We start from the raw sequence: 25,989 nt of genomic DNA on the forward strand, positions 1-25,989 counted from the left end.
AACTAACTACATTTGCAAAGATCCTATTTTCAAATAAGGTCACATTCTGAGTTTCCCGGTGGACATGAATTTGTGAGGGGCGAGGGAACACTATTCAACCCCGCACAGTAGGTTGTATGTATTTCCTATATGATTAATTTCAAAGTTTTCTCTTTCCTCTTGGCCTTCTTCTGTGTCTAGAAAGATATTTTCTTTTCTTTTTTTTAAGGATTTTATTTTTAGGTAATCTCCACACCCAATGTGGGGCTCAAACTCACAACCTGGAGATCAAGAGTCATGTGCTCCACAGAATGAGCCAGCCAGATGCCCCAAGATTTTACTTTCTTTAGGGGCGCCTGGGTGATTCAGTTGGTTGAGTGTCTGACTTCGGCTCAGATCATGATCTCATGGTTTGTGAGTTCGAGCCCCGGGTCGGACTCTGTGCTAACAGCTCAAAGCCTGGAGCCTGTTTTAGATTCTGTGTCTCCTTCTCTCTCTGCCCCTCCTCCTCTCACGCTTTGTCTGTCTCTCTCTCTCTCAAAAATAAACATTTAAAAAAATTTTTTTTTTAATTTTTTACTTTATCTCACTTGGGCTTCATTGGGATTCCTAAATCCAAGAATTGGAATATTTCCTCTGTTTTGGAAAGTTCTCAGTAATTATCTTTCTGAATATTGCTTCTCTCTCCTTCTTTCCATTTTTTTCTTCCTTCTGAAACGCCAGATAGATACTTTGTTTCTTTCTTCCTCTATCCTCTATGTCTCTTTCAAACCCTCTTTTTCCCGTTTTCCATCTATTTGCCCCATAAATTTTCTTTAATTTCTTCATATCTAACTTCTAGCTTATTAATTCTCTATTTAGGTGTGTTTAATCTCTGTTTGATTCACCTGGTGAGTTTCTAATATCAATTATTATGTCTTTTACGTATAAATGTTCTGTTTGGGGGGTGCCTGGCTGGCTCTGTCAGTGAAGTGTGTGACTCCTGATCTCAAAGTTGGGAGTTTCGAGCTCCATGTTGAGTGTATACTGCTTTCAAATAAAACCTTTTTTAAAAACTTATTTTATTTTTAAAGGTGTATTCATTTATTTTGAGGGGGGAGGGGCAGAGAGAGAGAAAGAATCTTTAAAAAAAAATTTTTTTAACGTTTATTTATTTTTGAGACAGAGAGAGACAGAGCATAAGCGGGGGAGGAGGGGAGAGACAGACAGAGGGAGACACAGAATCCGAGACAGGCTCCAGGTTCTGAGCTGTCAGCACAGAGCCAGACATGGGGCTCGAACTCACAGACCCTGAGACCTGAGCCAAAGTCAGCCGTCTAACCAACTGAGCCACCCAGGCGCCCCATAGAGGAAAAGAGAATCTTAAGTAGGCTCCTTGCTGTCACCGCTTGATTTCATGAACTCTGTGAGATCATGACCTGGGCTGAAATCAAGAGTAACCAACTGAGCCATCCAGGCGTCCCTCCCCCCAAAAGTTCTATTTGGTTATTTTTCAAGTGTGCCTGATCATTTTTGATAGTCTCTTGCTTCCCATTCATATTTTTTCTTTCATCTATAGAAATGTGTTAAACACATTTAATGTGTTAACACATTAAAACCTGCTAATTCTAATAACTGAAATGTCTTCAAGTCTGGTATTGCAGCTTCTTGATTCTGCTATTTCTATCTCACGGTGGCTTTCCCCTTGTGTGTGTTTTTTTGCTGTTTGTTTGCTTTTGAAACATTTTATTGAGAACTCTTATCCTTGGAAACTTGTGGAACTCTTTAAGGTGTTTAGGGGTGCCTGGGTGGCTCAGTCAGTTAAGTGTCTGACTTGGGCTCAGGTCATGATCCCACGGTTGGTGGGTTTGAGCCCCGCATCAGGTTCTGTGCTGACAGCTCAGAGCCTGGAGCCTGCTTCCGATTCTGCGTCTCCCTCTCTCTCTGCCCCTCTACTTGTGCTCTGTCTCTCTGTCTCTCTCAAAAATAAAATAAACATTAAAAAAATTCTTTTTTAATCCTTCCAAGCAGTAAGAATGTAAAATGGTAAGCAGAGGGCTGAGTGTTCTGTATCTCTGCATCACCGTGGAAGTTCTCTCCTGGGTGAATAGACTCAAAGATCCAGCTTATGCAATTACGGACACATGATTCGTGTTGGTTTTTATGGGAGTCCAGGGAAATAGAATGATCACAATTCCTCTGTACTTCTGTGTGAGACATTACATGTGTCTTTATTATTTTTTTAATTTTTTGTTTATTTATTTTGGAGAGACAGAGCATGAGTTGGGGAGGAGCAGAGAGACAGGGAGACACAGAATCCCAAGCAGGATCCAGGCTCTGAGCCGTCAGCACAGCACCCCGTGGGGGGCTTGAAATCCAGAACCGTGAGATCATGACCTGAGCTTAACCCACTGAGCCACCCAGGTGCCCCCATCACTTGCGTCTTGAGATGCATGTTTTATGCATCGCTGCTGTCTTGGTTATCTGTGGCCGGGTAACAAATTACCCCCAAACTCAGCATCCCAAAACAGCAAATATACATTATCTCACCATTTTGGACAGCCAGGAATTTGGGGTTGACTTAGCTGGCTGCCTCTGGCTCAGGAAATATCATGAGTTTGGGTAAATAAAAATCTAAAAAAATTAAAATTTCCCTGGTGTCAAAAGGGAAAAGACCCTCCAGCACCCTGTCCCCCCCATACATTTTCTTTCAGCATTTCCTTTAGAAAACCTGTAATCTCAAACCTTTTCTGACTCTTTCAAATGTATATAAATCATCTTAAAAGTGAAACCAGCCCTTTGCCAGTTGTGCATCCCAGGACAGTCTTTTCTTGGGGGCTGTGTAACCATGTCTTTGGAATGTGAACACCAAGGAGGATGGCACCTTGTCTCCCTGTCTCTGTGGGAGTCGAGCTTCTGTGCCTGGCTTCACGTTCTAACTTTCCGCTTGTTGAAAAGATATGACAACTTTTCTTTTTTTTCATTTGGACAAAGACAACCTACATGTGTAAATGGGTTGTATCTACCCGGCTGTACAAAAGGGTGAGGTTTTTCTGTCTTTGAAATTTCCTAAGCAGATTACCTGTGAGCCACATCACAGTCTGCTTTGATGCTTATTCAATAATAAAACTGCTTCGGGGAGCCCAGGGTCTCAGTTGGTTAAAAGCGTCAGACTCTTGATTTTGGCTCAGGTTATTATCTCACGGTTTGTGGGATATAGCCTCGCATTGGACTCTGCACTGACCGTGCTGAGCCTGCTTGGGATTCTCTCTCTCTCCCTCTCTCTCTGCCCTCCCTCCAGCACGTTCTCTCTCCCAATCTCTCTCTCTCTCTCTCTTTCTCAAAAAAAAAAAAAAAACCATAAAATAAAAACCATAAAAACTGAGTGTAAGAAGAGAACTGCTTCACTCTCCCCTACGTTTTGAGCAGAGGTTTTACTGGGTTGGCAGGAGATTTTATTTTGAATTCCATCTCCCCGGCAGTTGCAGTTAAGATACATCAGCTGAGGTTGCATTCATCCGAAGGCTGGGCAGGGGCTGGGATGCTGCTTCCCTGATAGTCCGCTCATAAGGCTATTGGCAGAAGGCCCCATGTCCTTGCTGGCTGTTCATAGGAAGACTCAGTTTCTTACTAGGTGAACCTCTCCATAACAGCAACTTTGATGTCCTTGTTGTCAACAGCTGGGTTCTCCCAGAGTGAGTGATCTGAGAGAATAAGGAGGATAAAAGAATACCTTTAGGACCTAGTCTTGGAAGGGAAATGACATCATTGCTGCCATATTTTTTTTTAAGCTTTAATGTTTTATTTATTTTGGGGGAGGGAGGGGCAGAGAGAGAGAGAGGGAGACACAGACTCCGAAGCAGGCTCCAGGCTCTGAGAGTTCAGCACATAGCCTGACGCGGGGCTTGAACCCACAAACCATGAGATTATGACCTGAGTGGAAATCAAACGCTCACCCAACTGAGCCACCCAGGTGCCCTACTTCTGCCATATTCTATTTATTGGTGGAAACAAGTCACTAAATCCAGTCCACATTCAAGGGAAGAGGGATTAAGCCCCTCTTTAAAAAAAAAAAAAAGTTTGTTTTGAGAGAGAGAAAGTGCATGTGGGGAGGGACAAAGAGAGAGAGATATCTTAAACCAAAGTCAGATGCTTAACCGACTGAGCCACCCAAGTGCCTCTTAAGTCCCCCTCTTAAGGGAAGGATCAAGTAATTTATGGACATGTTTCAAAATCATGAAATACAACAAGACATGCCAACAAGCTGGTGAATTAGTGTCACCAATTCAAAAAGTCTCATGTAAATCTCTGCACAAGAAAACTAGAATTATCCTGAAATCTTGCAGCTTTTATATGAAGTAACTTGAGGTTTTCCCAAATGTGACAACAGTCCTACAAATTTCCATGGTGTAACTGATGACAACCTGGGAAGATGAAAGAAACATTTCCAAGCTAGCATTTGAACTATTTCTGATGGATTGAACTATTTTTCAATCAATCATGCTGGAGAAAAGGTCATTTGTCTGTTCTCTCTATAGAGAATATTTTGAAATTATTGTAGGACTTGGTGTGGGAGAAATGGGCATAAGCGGTCAAAGGTACAAATTGCTAATAATAAAATAAATAACTTCTGGGAATGATATTTAAAGCATGTTGACTATAGTTAACAATACTGTATTATATTTTTTCAAGTTGCTTATAGTAGATCTTAAAAGTTCTCATCATAAGGGGTACCTGGGTGGCTCAGTCAGTTTAGCCTCCAACTCCTATTTTCAGCTCAGGTAATGATCTCAGGGTTCATCAGTTTGAGTCCCAAGTCGGGTTCTGCACGGATGGTGTGGAGCTTGCCTGGGATTCTCTGTTTCCCTCTCTCTCTCTTCCCCTCCCCCATTTTCTCTCTCTCCCTCTCTCAAAAATAATAAATACACTAAAAAAAAAAGTCCTCACCATGAGAAGAAAATTGTAACTCTGTGTGGTTATGGATGTTAACTAGATTTATTGTGGTGATCATTTCATAATGTATATGAATATTGAATCATTGTTATACACCTAAAACTAATATAATGTTATGTCAATTATATCTTATACAAAAATAGAAAAAAATCAGTGTTCTGCACTATTAAAGTTTTTTAATTAAAAAAATTTTTTTTATGTTTATTTATTTTTGACAGAGAGAGAGAGAGAGAGACAGAGCATGAGCAGGGGAGGGGCAGAGAGAGAGGGAGACACAGAATCTGAAACAGGCTCCAGGCTCTGAGCTGTCAGCACAGAGCCCTACGCGGGCTTGAACTCAAAGACTGCGAGATCATGACCTGAGCCAAAGTCGGACGCTCAACTCACTGAGCCACCCAGGCGCCCCCTTTTTAAAATTTTTTTAATGTTTATTTATTTTTGAGACAGAGAGAGAGAGAGCACGAGCAGGCGAGGGGCAGAGAGAGAGAGGGAGAGAGAGAAATCCAAGCAGGCTCTACATAGAGCCCGACTCGGGGCTCGATTCAGGAACTGTGAGATCATGACCTGTGCCAAAATCAAGAGTTGGATGCTTAATAGACTGAGCCGCCCAGGCGCCCCTGCACTGTTCAAGTTTTATTCCCAACACCTGGACACACACAAAATCATAGTCATAGAGGTGACCGAAGAGTATACAGTGAAAAAAAGAGGTAGGAGTATTACAGAAGTGTGCAAGGTTGTTAATTAATAAAAATATTGTAGTATTTTCAGGATCCTGTGCTGAGATCATGGGTGAGCAACCAGTGCAGTTTCAGGGGACAGAAGGGCCCTTCAGTCAAGGCCTGATGCTCTGCAGTCACCGTCTTCAAATTCTTAATAATTTTATCTTCGAATTGGTGTTTTGCAGGTGAGGTCCCGTGGCACAATGGGATACACAGCAGAGACTTGGAACCTCGATTCCTGCCTTGTTCTACTCTTGCTGCCTTTTACCTCCCCAGGATGGGTTCTAAACTGCCTGCTCCCCTGTGCCCTGGCACCCTCCACTTAGGAAGTGGTGCAGGTACAGGGTGGGTCTGGCTGGGTCAGAGTGGGTCTGGTTGAACTGATGTGCCCTGTAGCCTCTCTGAGCAGAGTATGGCAGGTGGCCATCCAGCCATTTGGTGGCCAACCCATAAGGGGCAAGCCTGTCACCTTGCCCTGATCCAGGCACTTTGTGTGTCCTAGTACTGAGGTTGCGATACCCTGGAGGGTTGCCCTCTGCCTGTGGGTTGAGCATGGAAAGGGGAGCTGCCTGGCTTGCCCTCCCTGCCCCAGGAATGTCAGCTGGCTGAGGAGGGAACCAGCAGCCAGTCATCAGGCCCAGGTGCACACGCCACTAGAGTCCAGGACGGGCCCTGCCTCACGTGAGTGGTGGCTCTGGCCCCTCCAGTAATCCCATGCCCAAAGATGCCCTCCCTGGCCTGCTCTGTGCCTTGGGGACCCCCCTTCATCCTTCCAACCTTCCTGGGTCTGGCCTGTGTTCATCTCTCTGGCCGGCTCTGGGACAAGTCGTGAAACAGCAATTGTGTTCTTTTGGCCACTGAGCATTGGAATTAAGTCTTATGGTATTTCCATTCAAAACTGACATGGTCCGATGTAAAGACAATCTGTAAAACTCATGATCACGATTGAAGGCTTTTTCTTCTTCAGAACATTAAATAGCAAACAGGAAACACCCCAAGAGAGACTGCAAGAGAAAGGGAAAAGCTTTATATTTTGGTTCCTTGAAACAGCATTTTCTTTTCCTGCCTTTGAACCGGGGACCCCACGTTTTCAGTTTGCACTGGGTTCCGCAAATTATGCAGCGGATCCAGCTTGTCAGTTTTGTTCTGTTTGTAATTTCCTGTGGTTCATTTTCTCACCCTACAGAAATGTTCACTTTTCCACCTAATTTTGCACTGTTCCTCAAAGAGACTCCCCAGAATGGTAAAAGCTTCAATCACCTCCCGCATAAGCCGCATCCTCCACAGCACCCCCAATATCGACTTTATCTTGAGCGAATCCACCGCGGATTAATGTTTATTTTCCTTTTACACTTTTTCGTCCAGTAATCCTGCAGAGCTCTTAAGATCAATGGGGGGGGGGGGTGGAATCCCTTGCAAGGGAGTGTCATTTCAAAAATTAAAGGAAATCGCTGGCACCAGAGGGGGAGCCGGAAACCGACAGGGGGAAGTCGGCGAGGGGTCCGGGTCCTGGGGAGGGAGCCCCTGAGCAGGCGCTTCGGGCCCGGCCTGAGCTTGGACGCGTCTCCTTTAAGGGGCGGGTCCGGGGCGGGGCCTGGCTGCGGCCCGCCCTCCCAGACTGCCCCGCGCGCGCCGGCAGTTTGGCCACGTCCCTGGCCACGTCGCGCCCGCTCTCGCCATCTTCGCCGCTTCCTCTCAGGGGCCGCCGCTGCCGCCTGAGCCGCCGAGCCCCGGGGCCGCCGCGCCGACCGCCGCCGCCATGAACATCTTCCGGCTGACCGGGGACCTGTCCCACCTGGCGGCCATTGTCATCCTGCTGCTGAAGATCTGGAAGACGCGCTCCTGCGCCGGTGAGCGGCGGGCGACGTCCCGGAGAGGCTCGGGCGCCAGGCCGGGTCGCTCTGAGGACCCGCCGACCTCGGCCGCCCCGCGGCTCGCGGGCCTGCGGCGCCCGACACACCCCCCTCGACCGGCCCGGCGGGCGCCCGGACCCGGGGCGGGAGGGAACATTGCGTGGCGTTCAGGCCGGGCGGGGTGTCGCCGTGCTGGGCCCCGCTCGGCGCGGGGTCGACTCCCGAACTTGAGCCGTCGGGACGGAGGAGGAGCCAGCCGGACTGCGCTGGGCCCCATTCGGTCGGAAAAGTTTGGATGGGGCGGGGGCCGGGGGAGTCCGCCTGGCGCGTCCCCGCCCCCCGCCCGCGACTTTAATGGGTGCAGCACCGCGCCGGGGGGGAGGGGGCGGGAGGGGCCGGAGGTGCGGGGAGCCCGCGAATCAATGGGACGGGAGGGAGGAGGATGGGCAGGACCGCGGCCCGCTCGGCCTGACGTGGCAGCCAGGCCAGCCCGGGAGGTGGAGCGGGCGCGGGGAGGTCACCCCGCTCCCCACCCTGCCCCTTCGACGACTGGCCTTTAGGTTAGGGTGTCGGGTCAGGCCTGTCCCTAGAGTGCCGTGGGCTTCACCCCAGCTCTGGGGTCCAGGATCACGCCCGCCACGGGAGGGGGGTGTGAGGAGGTCTCTTAAGTGAATTTCTTGGGGACCGTCAGTGCTGCTTTGAGAAACGAACTAGTTTGTCGAACTCCGAGTGCTTCCATCTAATAACGGGTTCTCTTAAGCCTGCGGCGCCGGGTACCGCCGAGGTCTCATGTGGTCTCCTGTAATCCTCACTCCACGTCACCAGTGAGTTGGCGACTCCCTCCTCTGGAGTACACATTTCATGCATGCATTGCCGGGAGGCAGTGAGACAAATCTTCCCCAGATCATAGCTGTGAAGTTTTACATCGCATTAACCCTAGAAGCGTAAGAGCGGCGACGTTTTCAATGATGTCTTAAAATGCAGTGTGGTCTTTAAACGTGTTTTTGATGCCATGGCCTCAGTGAAATAAGTTGAGTGCAAGAGCTAAATGTTTGCAGAGGCCATAAGAGACGGGGAGTCCTAAAGGACCTGGGTGGCAGAGATCCCATTTACCTGATTGATTTCTGAAATTGCCCCTTCTAGAGTAACACCCCACATCTTTGCTGTCTTCAGGAGTCACCTATCTCCCCAGAACATACCCGAGATGGAGGAAGTAAGCAAAAGCAAAAGAGACCTTTGAGCGATCAAAATGGGTATTACAAAGTCCACGTACCGAAACCGGTGTTGTCTGGCTTGGAGGTGATCTCGCAGTTCGAACCTGTTCTGAGAGGTTCAGTTGTGTGATTGCCAGTTAAAGCAGAGTAATTGCAGCAGTTGTGGTAGCTGACACCGAAGCACTTGCTGTGCGCTAGGTGGGACGCTAACTGCTCGATCTAGCTTATCCCACCTAGTCTTTAATCTTAGAGCTGAGTGCTGTTGTCCCCGTTCTGTGGAGGAGGGAACTGAGTCTTAAGGGAGATGAGGAAATTCGTGGTAGAGCCCGGATTGAAACACAAGCAGCGTAGCTCACAGTGAAGGCTTTTGAATCAATGTCCGTTTTGGCCTAAGTAATGTTAGTTCAAACGTTTGATGCAGACCGGTAGTTTAGGTCATGTTTTTGTTGCGTTCAGGAAATTTTTTTCTCCTGCTTTATTGAAATATGATTGACACAGAACATTGTACTAGTTTTGGGTGTGCAACATAGCGATTTGATGTACGTATATATTGTGAAATGGTCACAACAAGCTTAGTTAATTAACATCCGTCACCACACATAGTTAACCATTTTTTTTCTCGTGATCAGAACTTTTAAGGTCTACTCTCCTGTGAACTTTCAAATGTACAGTACAGTGTTGTTAACTATAGTCATTGTGCTATACCTTCATCCCCAGGTCTCATTTTATAACTGGAAGTTTGTACCTTTCAATCACCTGTACCCATTTCACCCACCCCTCAGTCTGAAGATATTACTTTTAATCTTGATTTTTGCTCCAAAATTTTTGTGTGAGTCCCTTCATCTTTCACGTATTTCTCAGAAACCCGTTCTCTGTCAAGTCCTTAAGTGCGGAAGCATGTTGTCTCTTAAATATGTATCTAAACTAAGATGTTGGGGAGAAGCTACTGCACCTCCAGGTGTAGAATTTTTTTTTTTTATGTTTATTTTTTGAGAGGGAGAGTGTGAACAGGGGAGGGGCAGAGAGAGAAAGGGAGAGAATCCCAAGCAGGCTCCATACTGTCAGCACAGAGCCAGCGGTGGGGCTCGAACTCATGAACCGTGAGATCATGACCTGAGCTGAAATCAAGAGTCAGGCACTTAACCGAATGAGCCACCCAGGCCCCCAGGTATAGAATTCTTAAGGAAACCTTGAGTTATATAGAGAAAGTGAGAGGGTTTGCTATTTTGTTCATTTTTTAATATTCACTATTTTCATTTGGGAAATTTAGGAGCATTTAGGAAAACTGAAAATATTTCTGCCAAAATAATAAAGAAGATAAATAGTTAAGTTCACGGGTGTTTGTCAAGTATTCCTACAATTTAATGCTCTAGTTATAGGGCATTATTAAGCTTCTCTTTGTCGGACTTAGGATCATTTTAGTTCTTATACATGAGATTCCTGGCCTTTTAAAAATCAGAATCACCAAGATGATTTATTCAGAGTTAAATGCTAAATTTGACTAGCTGCTTTGTTTTTCCATTCTAAATTATGAAAGTTGTTTAGAGGCTTTTGAAGGAGTAAGAATTTGATAGGAGTTTCTCAAATAACTGGAATAAGAGACATGTACATTCAGGTTGTGTTTCTCGCTTTGAAAATACTGGTATTGGGGTTCATTTTTAGGATTTTGGCACCTGTTCTGAACATGCCTGCAGCCAGAACCATGGGGCTTTTTCCCTTAGAGCAAGGGCTGAGATGGGTTAGTGAGGAAGCTGGAGATTCTGCTTTCCTGAGCATCTAGTTTGAGAATGAGCACCTTAAAGGGCCTGTTTTAAAGTAGGGACAGGAGAGCTGATCTCACAATAGCTGTGTTGAATTGGCAGTCTCCTGTGCCTTTGTCTGCCATTGTCATTATAGGGGGTGCCCGAATGAAATGTGACTTTTCTCATATGCTTGAACCTTCGTTGCAACCGGATCCACAGTATGCTGAAGTTATCACTATCCGTGTCCTAAACGCTGACCTGGATAGCCTTGGGAGAACAAGCCTTGGATTGTAGATGAAGAACTTCCTAGCAACATTTTCCTGTAGGCTGGCTGATAGTTATTAATAGCGCTCTATCTGTTGTGCTTAAATTACTAGTGGGGTCCTTCTCAGATCCATGACTCCCAGCAACCCTCTCCTTAGTCTGTCCCCTCCCCCGCATCTACTGCTTTGATTGTTGTTAGCTGTGGTTATGTAGGTTGTGTCATAGACTTTTATCATACTAAACATGACAGGAACATACAGTGTCCCTGAATTTCTCATGATTGGATAGCTTATAATTTTGAAGTACAGAATCTCATCTTTTATTGTGGTCATGGTGTACTTCACGAAGCTTTTGTATTACATTCCTAGCTCCCTCTTTGTAGCAGCTGTCACCTCTCTTCTTTTGAGTGCCAGTCTGTTGCCTAATCATTGCTCTCAAACATCTGTTGACCACCCACTGATTGCAAGGCACTGGGGACACAATTCAGAGCAGCTATCAAGGTCTCTGCTGTCGAGAAAGTTGCAATGGAGTTGAAATAAGACACATATAAAAAGATAAAAATAAAGTGTATTAAATATTAAACTGTGTAGACATTAAGGGTGCGTGGGTGGTTCAGTCGGTTAAGAATCCGACTCTTGATCTTGGCTCAGGTCATGATCTCATCATTCATGAGATCAAGCCCTGAGTCGGGCTCTGCACTGATGGCATGGAGCCTGCTTGGGATTCTCTGTCTCCTCCTCTCTCTGCCCCTTCCCTGCTCTCTCTGTTGCACGCTCTCTTGCTCTCTCTGTGTCTCTCTAAATAAATAAATAAACATTAAAAATAAAAATAAACCATGTAGACAGTAAATCCAATAGGTGTGAAATGGCTAGAAGGATCCCAGAGAAAGGACCCTTGACTTCCTGGCAAGGAGTATGTAAGACCTATGTGAAGAAAAATATGAAACTTTCCTGGTGGACACAGAAGATGACCTGAGTGTATGTTCATACTGTGGTCCTGGATAGGACCAGGCAGGCTGGTAACGAAGCAAGATGATTCATCTTCCCAAATTAATTTACTGATTCAGAATATCATCAAAGTTAAAAGACAGTAAACTGAGAGAAATAATCTGCAATATATCTAAGTGACAAAAAGTTAATATACATAATGAAACATTCCTACAAAAAAAAAAAAAGGATAGAAAAATAGGCAAAGTTGGCAGTTCACAGAAGAATAACAGAAGGCCTGTTAATCATGAAAGAATGCCCAGCCTCACTAATAGAAACTTGGACAGTAAAACAGCAATGCATACCATCAGTTGCCTGCTGGGTGGGAAAAGACGTTCAAAATATCTAATATATGCAAAGGTGCAGAAGGGCATTCTCATCTGGTGTTCTTGAGTATGAAAATTGGCATAGCCTTCCTAGGGGAAATCAGCAAAACTTAAAGTTGACGTTTGTATATTTTATCCCAACAATTCTTAAGAAGCTGAACTACAGAAACCTATGTGCACAAACTATCTATATGTGTGAAGATGTTCCTTGTACCTAAGTATGTACAAAACACTGTTTATAGATAAAAAAGATGTTTATGCAGTACTCATAAGAACAAAAATCATCAACAACCCAAATGTCCGTTAATGGAGTGATTGCTCAAATGTTGGTACATTCACACTATGAAACATTATGCAGCCATTAACAAGAATGAGCTAGAAGTATTAACGGGAAGATAAGAGCTTAATTTAAAAAAAAAAAAAAAAAAGGAAAGTATACAAAAAAACCCAGAAGGTAAATCTGAGATGTTAAGTTAAAAAAGCAAATTGTAGGAACCCCTGGCTGGCTTAGTTGGAGGAGCATGTGACTCTTTATCTCAGGATTGTAAATTGAAGCCCCACGTTGTATGTAGAGATTACATAAAAATAAAATCTTAAAAAAAACAAACAAACAAAACCTTTAAAAAAAGTTGCAGAGCAAAAGATTGTATGGACCCATATTAAGGGGCAAACATATATGCAGGTACGTATACAAGCACATGTATAGAAAGGGGCTTTTAAAAAGCCTGGAAAGTTGCATTTAAAGTGGAGGTGGGAGGGATGTTAAAAGGTCCTTTTGCTTTTTATTACATATATTTTAACCCAGTTGAAATTTTTAATTAGATAGCATGTATTTCTTTGAAAACAAGAGAAAACGACAAAACAGTACGTAGTAAGAGCTGTCATTTATCAAGCATTTGCAGTGTGGCAGGTATAATGTAAAACACTTTTTCTCCAACAGTCCCATCGAGTTGTTAAGATTTGTCCCCATTTGACAGATGCAGAAAGTGAGGTGGGGGGGGGGGGGTGATGTAGGTAATGCGCCCAGGCTTATCCTGTGTGTTCAGGGGTTGAGTTTGAACAGAGTCCATTTGGCTCCAGAGCCTCTTTTTCCCTAAGTCACAAGAGTTGTGTTATGCATCATTTCCTGACTATTAGCCTGCTGTTCCAGGGAACGTTCATGGCCTTTAGGAGATAGGAGAGGATCGACTTCTTTAGAGACAGTGGGTCCAGAGTGGGGTGCCAGGGGCCCTTGTTGAATGCTGCCCTGCAAACTGTCCTGGTGCTTTGACCTGTGGGGCTTGGTGGCAGCTCAGCTGTTACCAGGACAAAAATAATTCTTGGGAAGCTTTTCTTTTTGGCTGAGGGTTCTGTTCTATAAACCAGTGGGAATATAAGAGAGTCAACTTTTAACCTGCAGCCCAATTTAAAGTAATGTACACTGTAGTATATAGTCGTAGGATTTTATGAAACTTAACTTGGCCCAATGGGAAAAGACAGAAATGGTGTTAGGTTTAATGACTGATTTCCACATAACAAGTTCTACTCCTTAATACATATATTTGGTGCATTTGGTATTGGGATGGCTGTTTCAGAAACATTTAGAGTGAGTATTGAGAGCTTGACCTGCTAGTATTCACATGCTTTGGTCTCAAAACAGGGAGAAAGTGACTGAGGGAGCCCCTCAGGCTTTGCAAGAGGTCCCCGCCCACAAGGAGATTCCTGCCGCTGCCCCCTCTGTCTTCAGCTGGGATCCCTGCCATCTTGTGAAGACAGGACTGTTTTTCTGTTTTAAAGGGAAAGCTGCAGCTTGTTAATGAGGATCCCAGACCAGGACGAATGGGATAGAAGTGCACAAGCACATTCAGGTTTCCAGCACAGCAGTTCCTGCATGGATTCTGCACCACGAGACAAGCTGCAGGCCACACGCCGCCTGTCTCTCTTCTCTCCTGCGCAGGGGGCTCTCCTACCCTCTGGTTGGCAGTAAATTAGGGCAGAGCCCAAAGAACATTGCCTATTTACAGTCGTAGAGATGGTATGACTTGGAAACTCGTTGCAAGTGTTATTCCAAAATGAATATTTACCCCATGACATGAAAATAAAACGAGTTGGTTTTGGTTTTTTTTGACCATTTGTTCATTCATTCAGCAGGTATTTTCTTAGCCCTGCTGTGTGTCAAGCCCATTGCTGAGCACAGAGAATACAAAACAGGAAAGACACGACCCCAACCTTTGGAGATGTCCGTGTCTGTGGGGAAAGAGGGAAGACAGGCAACCAGATAATCACGGTGTTAATAGGAGCTAGGGCAGCAGCTGCTGGGAAGGGGTTCCCATTATGTACTTGCTGAATGAATAAACAGCACCACGGGAGGTGTCTTCAAAGACAGCTTGCCAGGGGGAGTGATATGTGAATTGGGTCTCAAAAGGGAGTGGTAGAAATGATATGAGAGTCCTGGATTTTTGCTATAGGAATGCTGAAAATGGGGACAAAATCTCAAATGTATCTGGCTTCCAAAATTCCATTAGAATAAATCCTTTATAATAAACTTGCCTGTATGTACCCTATAATTTTTTATTTAAAATGTTGGAGAGAACCACATAGGAAGTGAACTGGGAATTTCTCTCTCAAAGCCTCAACGGATTTCAAATGTGAACTGCATGTTCCCTTTCCTTTCCCCTCCCTTCTCTTCTCTCTGTCCCATGTCTCTCTGTGAATGACAGCTTCATTATTCTCCTTTGGAACATTGATCTTTGATAAGAAAAAGAAGCTCCCCATTACTGGGGAAGACTAAAAGGAGCAGAATGTCTGTATCTCCATCTTTGACCCTTGAAATTGGTTACTATTGATCTAGAAGGAAGAGAGTCAACTTTTTCTTCAGTTTCTGTTTGGGTGTTTTTGTGAATAGACTCAAACTACAAATGTTCATAGGTAGTAAGTAACATTCTTGTATCCAGGCTTTGAATTTCAACAATGGGCAAAAGTGTTTCGTAAAATGTCATTTAAAAACAATGTGATTTGGGGGCACCTGGGTGGCTCAGTCGGTTAAGCATCCAACTTCTGCTCAGGCATGATCTCATGGTTCATAAGTTTGGGCCCCGTGTTGGGCTCTGCACTGACAGTGGGGAGACTACTTTGGGTTCTCTGTCTCCCTCTTTCTCTCTCTCAAAAATAAATTTAAAAATATTAAAAAAAAATAAGAACAATGTGATTTTCACATCCATAGGAGTATTGCCGATAATTACGTGCAGCGACATTTCCACTAAATACATGCTTACTTAAATGTCTAATGGGGTGGGGCGCCTGGGTGGCTCAGTCAGTTGGGCGTTCGACTTCGGCTCAAGTCATGATCTCTCTGTCCATGAGTTTGGGCCCCACGTTGGGCTCTATGCTGACAGCTCAGAGCCTGGAGCCTGCTTCGGATTCTGTGTGTGTCTCTCTCTCTGCCCCTCCCCCACTCATGCTCTGTCTCTCTGTCTCTGAAAAATGAATAAACCTTAAAAAATTTTTTTAAAACGATGTCTAATGGGGTGAAGTTTGCAATGTAGAGGAGGGTGGGTGGGTTCTGACCTGGAAAGATTCAGTTTTCTTCATGAGTTCGCTCAATCTTCATCTGAAACCCATAGTTCACGTCCTTTGTCACATAAATACCTGGCCACATACAGATGTCAGAAAAGCTTAGTGCACACGCCATGTGACCTTCGGTACTTCCCCCAGCTGAGTCACATGCCGCAAGAACACTCTGGAGGTGGCCTGGTTGTTGGAGGTGGAAACAGATTCAAAGATTTTTTTTATTTATTTATTTATTTATTTATTTATTTATTTATTTATTTATTTATTTATGAGAGAGACAGAATGTGAGCAGGGGAGGGGCAGAGAGAGAGAGAGGGAGACACAGAATCTGAACCAGGCCCCAGGCTCCGAGAAACAGATTCAAAGATTTTATTTATTTATTTATTTATTTATTTATTTATTTATTTATTTATTTATGAGAGAGACAGAATGTGAGCAGGGGAGGGGCAGAGAGAGAGAGAGGGAGACACAGAATCTGAACCAGGCCCCAGGCTCCGAGCTGTCAGGACAGAGCCTGATGCGGGGCTCAAATTCACAAACTGCGAGATCATGACCTGAGCCAAAGTCAGGTGCCCCCCAAACTATTTTTTTAAAGTGCTGCTTTTGAGGACTGGCTGTAGTGGCAGGTTCCCACCCTTCTGTCGTTGCATCCAGCATCCACAGCAACATTTTTATGGTTGTATGACGAATCTAAGAGGTGGAATTTTTTTAAATGTTAACATGTCCAAGAAATGCTGCCTTCGCAAAGTAAGCCACCTTGGGAGGCCCTTCCACTGCTCCCGGGGGTTACTGCTCAGACTGTTACCTGAAGCAGTGCACCTAACTGGGTTCCTCATCTGCTTAATCGGGTTAGATTCCAACACCATCCCCTGAAGGATTGTCACCATGAGATACGTTGTTTTAAAGTGGAAAGAAAGATGCTACAGGTAGCAGACCAGTTATAACACTAACAGCGGAGTTAGTGAAATTATTCCTATCTAAAGTCTTTGAGAAATACAACGTTCATTTGAACAGTACACATCCTGGTATATTGGTGCTGGCATAATTAAGGCACTTTTCGTAGTTACCTGACATGATAAGACTGCAAAGTGGTTGGAACCTCCCCGGAAGAGCGTGTTCAAAAATGTTAACTGGAAAAGAAAACAAAAAGAATGTTAAGTGAAAGGAAAAGTACAGCAGCTCTCGCTGACGGAGTCCTCCCAGACGTGAGCCACTGACCCTGGCGCCCACTCCCCATGTGTGCACTTTCTGCAGTGTTCTCCGCAGGAAACAGCCAGCTCCTCTCACAGACACTTTGCTAATACTCTCCTTTTGTTTCTTTAGGTATTTCTGGAAAAAGCCAGCTTCTCTTTGCACTGGTCTTCACAACTCGTTACCTGGATCTTTTTACTTCATTTATTTCATTATATAATACATCTATGAAGGTATGGTATGACAGCCAACACGATGCATTTTATCCGTGGTTCACAGGCTGATGGAAGCTATGAAGTTTGGGCCAGTGGCGTGCTTAAACGTCTTCTAGAGGGATGTCTAAACATGCTGTTCTCAACGTAAGCACTTTCAGACCACCTTGTATGTAGAAGTGGGAATAGTGTTATCATCAAGCATATTTTCTGTTTCAAAGCAGAATCTATTTAATTGAAGTGCTTCGCACTTAGAGATTTTTTAATCTTAAATTCCTTGAGTATGATAAACTTCTAAAGCTCTTGATAGCCCTGTGAGAAAGAGGGGTGACTGTTATGTTTTCAAGCAGTGGGAAATTACAGACTCCCTGGGAAACCCAACAGGTTGGTTCAGAACTAGAAATGAAAGCCACCAGCGCTCCTCGCTGCGGTGCCTGTTTTGCTGTTGTGCGAGGGATTGTGTGCAGGCTTCTACTTTTTTTTTCCTGTTAAATCCATGTTTTATAAACTTCTTTATGGGCCATCTTTATTGCTTTTGCCATGCCTAAATAACATCCGTACCATCATTTACTTAGTGTGTTGTTAAAACCTTTTACCTTGTCCTAAGCATTAGTATCCATGGCGTTAGTGTCGTTATCCACATGAAAAAAAATGTGTAGTTATTAAAATGCAGAATGTTGGGGCGCCTGGGTGGCTCAGTCGGTTAAACGTCCGACTTCGGCTCAGGTCACGATCTCACGGTCTGTGAGTTTGAGCCCCGCGTCGGGCTCTGTGCTGACAGCTCAGAGCCTGGAGCCCGTTTCAGATTCTGTGTCTCCCTCTCTCTGACCCTCCCCCGTTCATGCTCTGTCTCTCTCTGTCTCAAAAATAAATATTAAAAAAAAAAAATTAAAATGCAGAATGTTTGTGGACCTTTGGGGGTGCACGTGCTTCACTTGCAGAGGCCTCGGTTCCACTCAGCCGTGGAACTTACACTTCCTGAACACCCACAGCACTGGCCCTCCCCTAGCGCTGAGGACAGGGCAGAAGCTAAGAAGGAAGGCCTGCTGTCTAGTTGGGAAGGGTAGACCGATCATCCCAGCACCAAATGAATGACCGCAGTTTGGGATGGGTACTGGGAAGGAGAAGTATGGGGCTCTCACCTTGTGCAGGAGGAGTCTCCTCTCTTCCCTCATTCGTCCTGCGTAGCTTACTGAGCACCTGTGTGCGGGGCCCTGTTGTCAGCGCTTGCCGGCACACCCGAGGAAGTAGCGTTTAAGCTGAAGCTTGTTGTGGCACTTGAAAAACATTTTTTGTAAACACACGTAGGGGAGACAAAGAAGTATTTGGACCCGAGGTCTTTACTAAAAAGCAAATTTGAGTTACCTGTAATCATTACATTCTTCATTACTAGGTGATGGGAGCCTCGTCATCAGGAAATAGTTTGCTTACTTAAAATGGCTAGGTCCCTGCCTGTTGTCCAGGCAAGTTAAAGCTGCAGGTATTAGAAGCGTGTGAGCAAGAATTTTCCTCCATTCCCCTCAGGATACCTAGCTTTGGAGGGCTCCTTCTTGTTTGATTCTAGTTTCCAGGCATGTCCTGAAAATCAGAGATGTGAGGGCCAAGTTTTATGTTCTCATGGCTTTGGCTTTATTTATATTTATTTTGAGAGAGAGCACAGGAGTGGGGCAGAGAGAGGGAGGCGGGGGGAGAGAGAATCCTAAGCAGGCTTTGAGCTGTCAGCGTGGAGCCTGATGCAGGGCTCGATCCCATGACCGTGAGATCATGACCTGAGGCGAAATCAGGAGTCTGACGCTTCACCGACTGAGCTGCCCGGGCGCCCCTCATTGCTTTCACTTTAAAAGCCAAGCATTGGTGAGAGGAGACAACAGCTGCTTTCCCTGGTGGCCACCGAAGCCTTTGCGGACATGATCTTGGCTGGCGGAAGGCCGGGTGCTGAGGAGGGACCTTGACATGACTTGGTTGGATGTTCTGCTGGAGGGGACTCTGTGTATAAATGTATATATATTTTGTTGATACATGTAGATGATATTTTATTCATATACGCACACATACACATATTTGTATGTGGAGAGAACTCCTCACAATATAAGTAAGATATTAATCTTCCTTGATTTTTTTTTTTTTTTTGGTAGTTTGGTATATGGGTATGACCAATTTTAATACCTTGTTGGCTATTTGCAAATATAATTTCATGATGAGGTGCTGGGGACAGTTTAGTGTCTTTGTTTCGTTGTTAAGCATATGACGGAGTTTGATGATTGCTCTCCTTTTCCTGTTAAGTCCTTTGCCCAGATGTTTCCTCATTAGGTTTCACCAGGTGGTTTTCCCAGGGATAAGGAGTCCCAGGCAGTGTAGCTGATACCCCAGTCGTTCCTATCCATAAGCTAAACCTGCCCTGGTTCTTGGGCCTAAAATTCCACATCCCGAAAATTGCTATAATTTCAAAATACCAGACTTTTCCTTTGGGTTGGATGAACATATGGTGTTTGGCCTTTTGAACGTGGAAGAACATAACTGGGTTGTAAGCCTTTGAACAGCTGTACCTCTATGGGAGCTCCCTTACCGCAGGCAGCTTTTGGTTTTGCTTTTGTTATGTTACCAGACAAAATTTCATAGAAATGATCTGACTTTTCTGTGTTAAAGTAATACACTGTCAGCACAAATGGTCATTGTAAAGTCAAATGTGAGTTACATGGTATCTTATCTTTACACAAGCACTAGCGGAGGGGGTGTGTGCTAGTTTTGAACTGCATTGAGTGAACTTTGTGTTCGTTTTTTTCCTTAAGCTGCTATCTAATAGTTTGAAGTGAGATTAAAAATACACGCTTTGGCAGTTTCTTACAAAGTTAAATGTACACTTTTAACATAAGATCAGCAATCCCATTCCTAGGTATTTACCCAAGAGTAATGAAAACTTAGTTTCATACAGATGCCTGTACGTACATGTCCCTAGCAACTGTATCTCCCGTCCATCAAGGTGGACACGACCCACCTGTCCTGTAACTCGTGCATGGACGGACAGACTGTGGTAACACGCACGCAGTGAGCTGCTCCTGGGCAGCAGAAGAGAGCCGTGGTTACTACACGCGGCGGCATGGTTGGATCAAGAATGCATTAGCTGCGTGAAAGAAGCGGAGACATACCATATGATTCCATTTATGTGGCATTCTGGAAAAGGCAAAAACTATGGAAACCAAGAATAGATCAGTTATAAAAAAAAAAAAAAAAAAAAAAAGAAAGAGGGGCGCCTGGGTGGCGCAGTCGGTTAAGCGTCCGACTTCAGCCAGGTCACGATCTCGCGGTCCGTGAGTTCGAGCCCCGCGTCAGGCTCTGGGCTGATGGCTCAGAGCCTGGAGCCTGTTTCCGATTCTGTGTCTCCCTCTCTCTCTGCTCCTCCCCCGTTCATGCTCTGTCTCTCTCTGTCCCAAAAATAAATAAACGTTGAAAAAAAAAATTAAAAAAAAGGGAGAAAGAAAGAACAGATCAGTTATCGCCAGAGGTTGGGCCTGAGGGGGGAGGGCTTGACTCCAAAGGCGCGGCATGAGGGGGTTTTGGGGGGTCACAAGATAGAACTACTCTGTGTCTTGATCATGGTGGTGGTTATATGACTTATAGAAGTATACACCCCCAAAAAATGAAGTTTATTGTCTTTAAGCATCAAAATAAAAAAGCTAAAGAAATAAATCTTGCCTTTCTGAGCATACGAATGATGTAGAAGGAAGCCAAGGAAGTTGGAACCGCCGTGAAGTATCCGTGACCTGGTGCTTTTCTCGTTCTTAGCTCATCTATATCGCCTGCTCCTACGCCACGGTGTACCTGATCTACATGAAATTCAAGGCGACCTACGACGGAAACCATGATACCTTCCGAGTGGAGTTCCTGGTGGTCCCCGTGGGAGGTCTCTCCTTTCTAGTCAATCACGATTTCTCTCCTCTTGAGGTGAGTCAGGGGGCCAGTTAGTGGGCATGTCTCCTTCCCCAGGGAAATAGCCGTGTTTGCAGATAACGTGGGACAGTTCTGTTTTGCTTGTGTCTTCTGTTTGGCAAGCTTCTGGGGCAGCATATACTATTTGGTGTAAATAAGTCACAGACGGGAATAAAGCCCCCAGGTATTTGGGCGTCTGCTGATGGATTATTGCCAGATTCTCCCCTAGAACATAAAGTAGGCGTCTGCAGTAGTGAGTGCAGTGCCTTGCCTATCCGAGTGCTGGAAGAACGTGATCTTCTCTCTACTCTGACCCAGCTTTTGTTTCCTCTTCACGTAAGGGTGTCGTGCATGGATACCACGTGCGAATCCCCTCAGCAGCCTTGCTGCGCTCTGGCGTTTAGGGGGAGTGGTTGGCATGGCGCCCTGCGCTGCACAGAGCCGTGCCTGCTGCTAAGTGCCTCGCCCTTCCCTTCGTGTCTTGGGGAAACTGCCGCTCATGGATTCAGACATGCAGGGCTCCCCGCGAGGCCTTCTGTCGTCGGCATGAATAAAGTGCCGTGTGGGGCAGAGAGTTTGCATAATTACAATTCCCATTACTTGCCCCTTTGATTTAGCCACACCGAAAAAGCCTAAAGAATAAGAAAGATGATGAGAATCTTGAGATCCTCTGGGAAGGAGACCAGCCGGTGAGGCAGACCAGCAGTGGGAAAGGGGTGGCCCCGGCTGTCAGCATCGTGTGCCCCGGCAGAGAGCAGCGTTCACTCGGGAGCCTAGATTCGCAGTGGGTCAGGCTTATCCGGGAGAAACGTGTCTGTAGATTCACAGAAAATTGTACAGGGAAGGAGATGTTGGAGAGACGAGGTCATGAAAATTCACACCGGCCGAGGCGTCCAGTTACCCAGCCTGTCATTGGGAGTGTCGTGCCTCTTAAATGTAGCTAAAGTTTCTGTGATTTATCAAACTGCTAAGCTACTCTGTTTGTGCTCAGATGCCCAGACTGCTGTTTGAGCTGCTCCATGATAAAGCAAGAGTATTTCCCGTGAGCTCACGGTGGATACTGACCAAAGCTTGTGGTTTCTCTTACAGATTTTGTGGACCTTCTCCATCTACCTGGAATCCGTGGCTATCCTTCCCCAGCTCTTCATGATCAGCAAGACAGGGGAGGCGGAGACCATCACTACCCACTACCTGTTCTTCCTGGGCCTCTACCGCGCTCTCTATCTCGTCAACTGGATCTGGCGCTTCTACTTCGAGGGTTTCTTTGACCTCATCGCTGTGGTGGCCGGCGTCGTCCAGACCATTCTGTACTGCGACTTCTTCTACTTGTACATCACAAAAGGTACCTTGGGCTACGTGCTCCCCGCCCTGTTCCTCCCGCCGCGTGTTTTCAGGAGCGACCTGGCCCAGCACGCTCCTAATCTGGCGCTCGCTCCAAAAGCACAGCTCGTTTCAGAAAAACATTTTAACGACCATCAAATAAAATTCTGGATCAAGGTTTTCAGCCTTTTTTCTTTTCCGAGCTTTATTGTTTTTCTGTGACAGCATGTTTTTATTGTAAAAAATTGAATTAGCTTTCATCATTCTGAAAACAGTCACCTGAAACCCTAGCACTCAGAGATAGTTGCTGTTAATGTTTCGGGAAATGCAATTCCTGATGTGTCTATGTGTATACATAGATGGCGGACTTTTAGAATATACGTGCTATTCTGTAATCTGGGTTTTCTTCCCCACTTACATTTTTTTCAAGTCAGTAGATAGAAATCTACGTAGTTTTCAGTAGCCATAGACTATTTCATTATGTGTATTACCATAATTTACTTACTCAGCCCCCTGTTCGTGGGTATTCAGGCTGTTACTCATTAGCTGCTATTAAAATCCAGTGCTTAATCGGTATCCTTGTATATATACATTGCCCCATTTATGTGAATATAGGACATGCAAACGTCACAATAATCTGATGGGGGGAAAAAGACATATTTATGCATGTGCACACAGATGTAAGCATATAGTTTTAGGGGATTCAGGAACCCCTGAAACGCAGCCACTGACCCAGGCTAAGAACCCTTGCTAAACAGCTATACGGTATGATTCCTAATGGCTAGATATAAGAGCACATAGATCTTCTCTCTTTTTTAACCTCCAATATTTCATAGACTTTTATACATAGTAACAGTTACATTTTAATATATGTTGAATCAGGGGAGAAAATCCTAAAACGCTGCTGTGAATTTGGTGACAATTTCAATCGAATGTGTGTTTCTTAAATTCACTTGCTGTGGCATTGAGGTACATGAAGAAATTTCGAGTGTATGACATATTCATAGCTCAGAGGGTTCTGTTTATTGACACCAAAATCAAATGGTTGTTGGTGCCAAAAGCTTGTCTCCTTGGACCTTATTCTGTAGTGTCTTGAGTGTGACAGGCCTCTGGGAATGGGAAAAAGGAAACTGTAAGCTTGTCAATAGCAGTAACCTTTTGTTTTCTCTTCCTCTCTTTAAAATCCTAGTACTCAAGGGAAAGAAGCTCAGTCTGCCAGCGTAAGTGCCAAAGACCACCACCAGCATCTGTCCCTCAGGGTGCTCGGACAGAGTTCTTACCACAGCAAAGGCACAAGATGCTTGATACGGAAAATCAGAAACTTAACTCTTTTGTTCAGATAGTCATCAGTGGCTCTGTAGGAACCCCGAGGAAAAGAGCCAGAAGGTTTCTGTTTAATGCATCTTGCCTTATCTTTTTTTATTACTATGTACAAAGATTTTTTTACACAAAGGAACTTAATGCTGTATTAATAAATTCAGTGTGTAGCTTCAATTGGGGTAGTTCCAAAAGTGAAGATTTTGTGAGGAATAAGTGCAACCTTTTTTTTTTTAATTCTTTGAAATTGTTGATTCTTTGTGTCTGCAATGAAATTGTACTCCCTTGACAGTTGGTAGATTATATATTCTTCCATCTATCAAACTTGCATTCCACTATATTTATTTTTTGCCAAAAGATGAGTTATATTTGTTTGAAATCTGAGACACTATGTTGAATTTGGTATATCTGTTCAAATTTCTTCCCACCCAACGTGGACATCGTTCCTCGGACATGACAACACTACACGTAAGACCGGTAAGGATGGCTTGCAAGTCTTCTGGTTTTCATTACCAAAATTTTAAGATTCTGAACGTAGAAGGAGTCAGGTTTAAGAGTCCCCAGTGGTGCCCGCCCTCTTCTCCTGCTAAGAAGAGTCAGCGTGAGACTGTCCCGAGGATGTCGAAGAACTTGGTGGACAGGGGTTCTAGGCCGCTTGCCACCCAGGTGTGGGATGTGAGGGACGTTGATTATGTCCTCTGAGGAACAGAACCCAAGCAGTCACCTGTCACCTTTATTTTCACTTTCAAAAGATTACTACAACCATGTCCATGCTCAGATTCACACGGTTTTTCGTATCACTTTCGGGTAGTAAATTGATTTACGTTTTTTTCTTAACTGGCAGCACCAATTGCCATTCCTTATACTCTTTAGATTTTTTTTGTTTTTGTTTTGTTTTTACTGAGCTCTTGCATGATTTATCTTGTTACCATCCTAAATAAACATGTTATTAAACATAGAACAAATTGTCTTTTTTTTTTTTTTTTTTTTTGTGAATTAGGCTTTTGGACTATTCTATGTCAGGATGACTTTTTTCATTTTTTTGATTGGCTACAAAAGCTCAATATAGGGCCATAAACATTTACTGTCCACTAATTAACCTAAAACTATCTGTATTTTGAGGAAAAATTGGAGTTTTTCCTCCTGATTTTGCTGTTTTATTGATCTACATTTTTTTGATTTTATGCAAAAGCATATGACTTTGTTTTTATGTGATGCACCATAAAATGTTGAAGTGTTGAATACTAACAGTGCTTACTACACGATGTAGTGTTTTTGCTTGCTGCATTAAAATAGTTTGTGGAAGAAGGGAGCTAGATGGGCTTTACTTTTATCGAGTGTGTCTCTTACCCTCTTTCTGAACTGGCAGGTGTAACTGCGTAGTTTAACCTCTTGTCTTGCTCTCTCATCTTGCTCCCTGCACTCCACGCCTCATGGTTCTGCTTTGGTGTATCCGTATGTTTCTAGCGTTCTAGTCTTGGTTTAGTTTGTTTTCATCCTCCCTGGAAGATTCTGAGAGCACGGAGGAAGGGTGGGAAATTGCCACAGAAGTGGAGCAGACTGCTTGCTGCCCACACTGGGGGTGGGTGGGAGGCTCACACTGTTTTTGCGCATGTAAATCAAACACGAGCTGGGACCACTTGGGGGAGAGCATAGTGCGGACGACAAGATCTGGGACCTGAGCAGGCCGCCTGGCTTGGGAAGTATCAACGCCTTCTCTAGTCACTGTGCCCACGTAAAAATAAAGCCGGCCAAGATGGGACCACCATTTTGTGGCCAACCAGGATGACCTCTTCATAAATAGGGTGGCCGAGTGGGAGTACGGGACTGGGGCCGCGTCTCCGCACACATAGGAAACGAAGGCCTTGTATGATGCGCTTTATAAAGCACTGTTTCAGAGTCCCTTTCACATCTCCAATAAAGGTTATCAGGTAATTATATTTTTTATCCAGGTGTTTTATTTGTGTGAATTTGTTTTAAAAGTGAAAGCATGAGAAATCCAGCAAAGTTAACCAGTTTGCCCACTGAGTGATCATTCTGTGAAACGCTGCTGGCTGTTTACAGGTGCTAATCCGTTCCCTGGTCCAGTTCAGCTGCTGTCAGAGTAACGTGTCCTGCTTCCTTGCAGTCTGGTCACGAGGGAAGTAAGTAGGTAGAGAAAAGGTTGGGGGGGGGGAGGGGAAGGTTGCAGGTGGAAACCCTTGGGAGAAGATCCAGTCCAGTTTTTCCCAAGATGCCACTAGGTTGGATGACTCACTGGAAAGGTCAAGCAAAGATTTCCTTTCAATAGAAATCACAAGTGAGGGGCTCCTGGGCGGCTCAATCGGTTAAGCTTCCGACTTTGGCTCAGGTCATGATCTCGAGGCTAGTGGGTTCGAGCTCTAGCTCGGGCTCCATGCTGGCGATGCAGAGTCTGCTTGGGATTCTCTCTCCCTCTCTCTGCCCCTACTGTGCTCTC

General features: G+C 44.8%; 1 protein-coding gene across 1 annotated transcript; it reads left to right on the forward strand.

Moving 5' to 3' along the window:
* Positions 1 to 7,276: 7,276 nt before the first annotated feature.
* Positions 7,277 to 25,471, forward strand: KDELR2 (KDEL endoplasmic reticulum protein retention receptor 2). The gene is made up of 5 exons (XM_086691875.1): positions 7,277 to 7,480; positions 16,888 to 16,988; positions 20,751 to 20,909; positions 21,984 to 22,236; positions 23,404 to 25,471. The coding sequence occupies exons 1-5, from the start codon at positions 7,390 to 7,392 to the stop codon at positions 23,436 to 23,438; spliced, it is 639 nt and encodes a 212-aa protein (XP_086548001.1). The 5' UTR covers positions 7,277 to 7,389; the 3' UTR covers positions 23,439 to 25,471.
* The last annotated feature ends 518 nt before the right edge of the window (positions 25,472 to 25,989 follow it).

This window comes from Puma concolor, chromosome E3 (assembly GCF_028749965.1).
Source record: "Puma concolor isolate L17-30 chromosome E3, mPumCon1.1.hap2, whole genome shotgun sequence".
NCBI lineage: Eukaryota > Metazoa > Chordata > Mammalia > Carnivora > Felidae > Puma > Puma concolor.

Coding starts and splice junctions, on each gene's coding strand:
- KDELR2 (XM_086691875.1), top strand. CDS start 7,390: ATGAACATCTTCCGGCTGACCGGGGACCTGTCCCACCTGGCGGCCATT. Junction 16,989..20,750: donor TATATAATACATCTATGAAG/GTATGGTATGAC, acceptor TCTCGTTCTTAG/CTCATCTATATCGCCTGCTC. Junction 20,910..21,983: donor ACGATTTCTCTCCTCTTGAG/GTGAGTCAGGGG, acceptor TTTCTCTTACAG/ATTTTGTGGACCTTCTCCAT.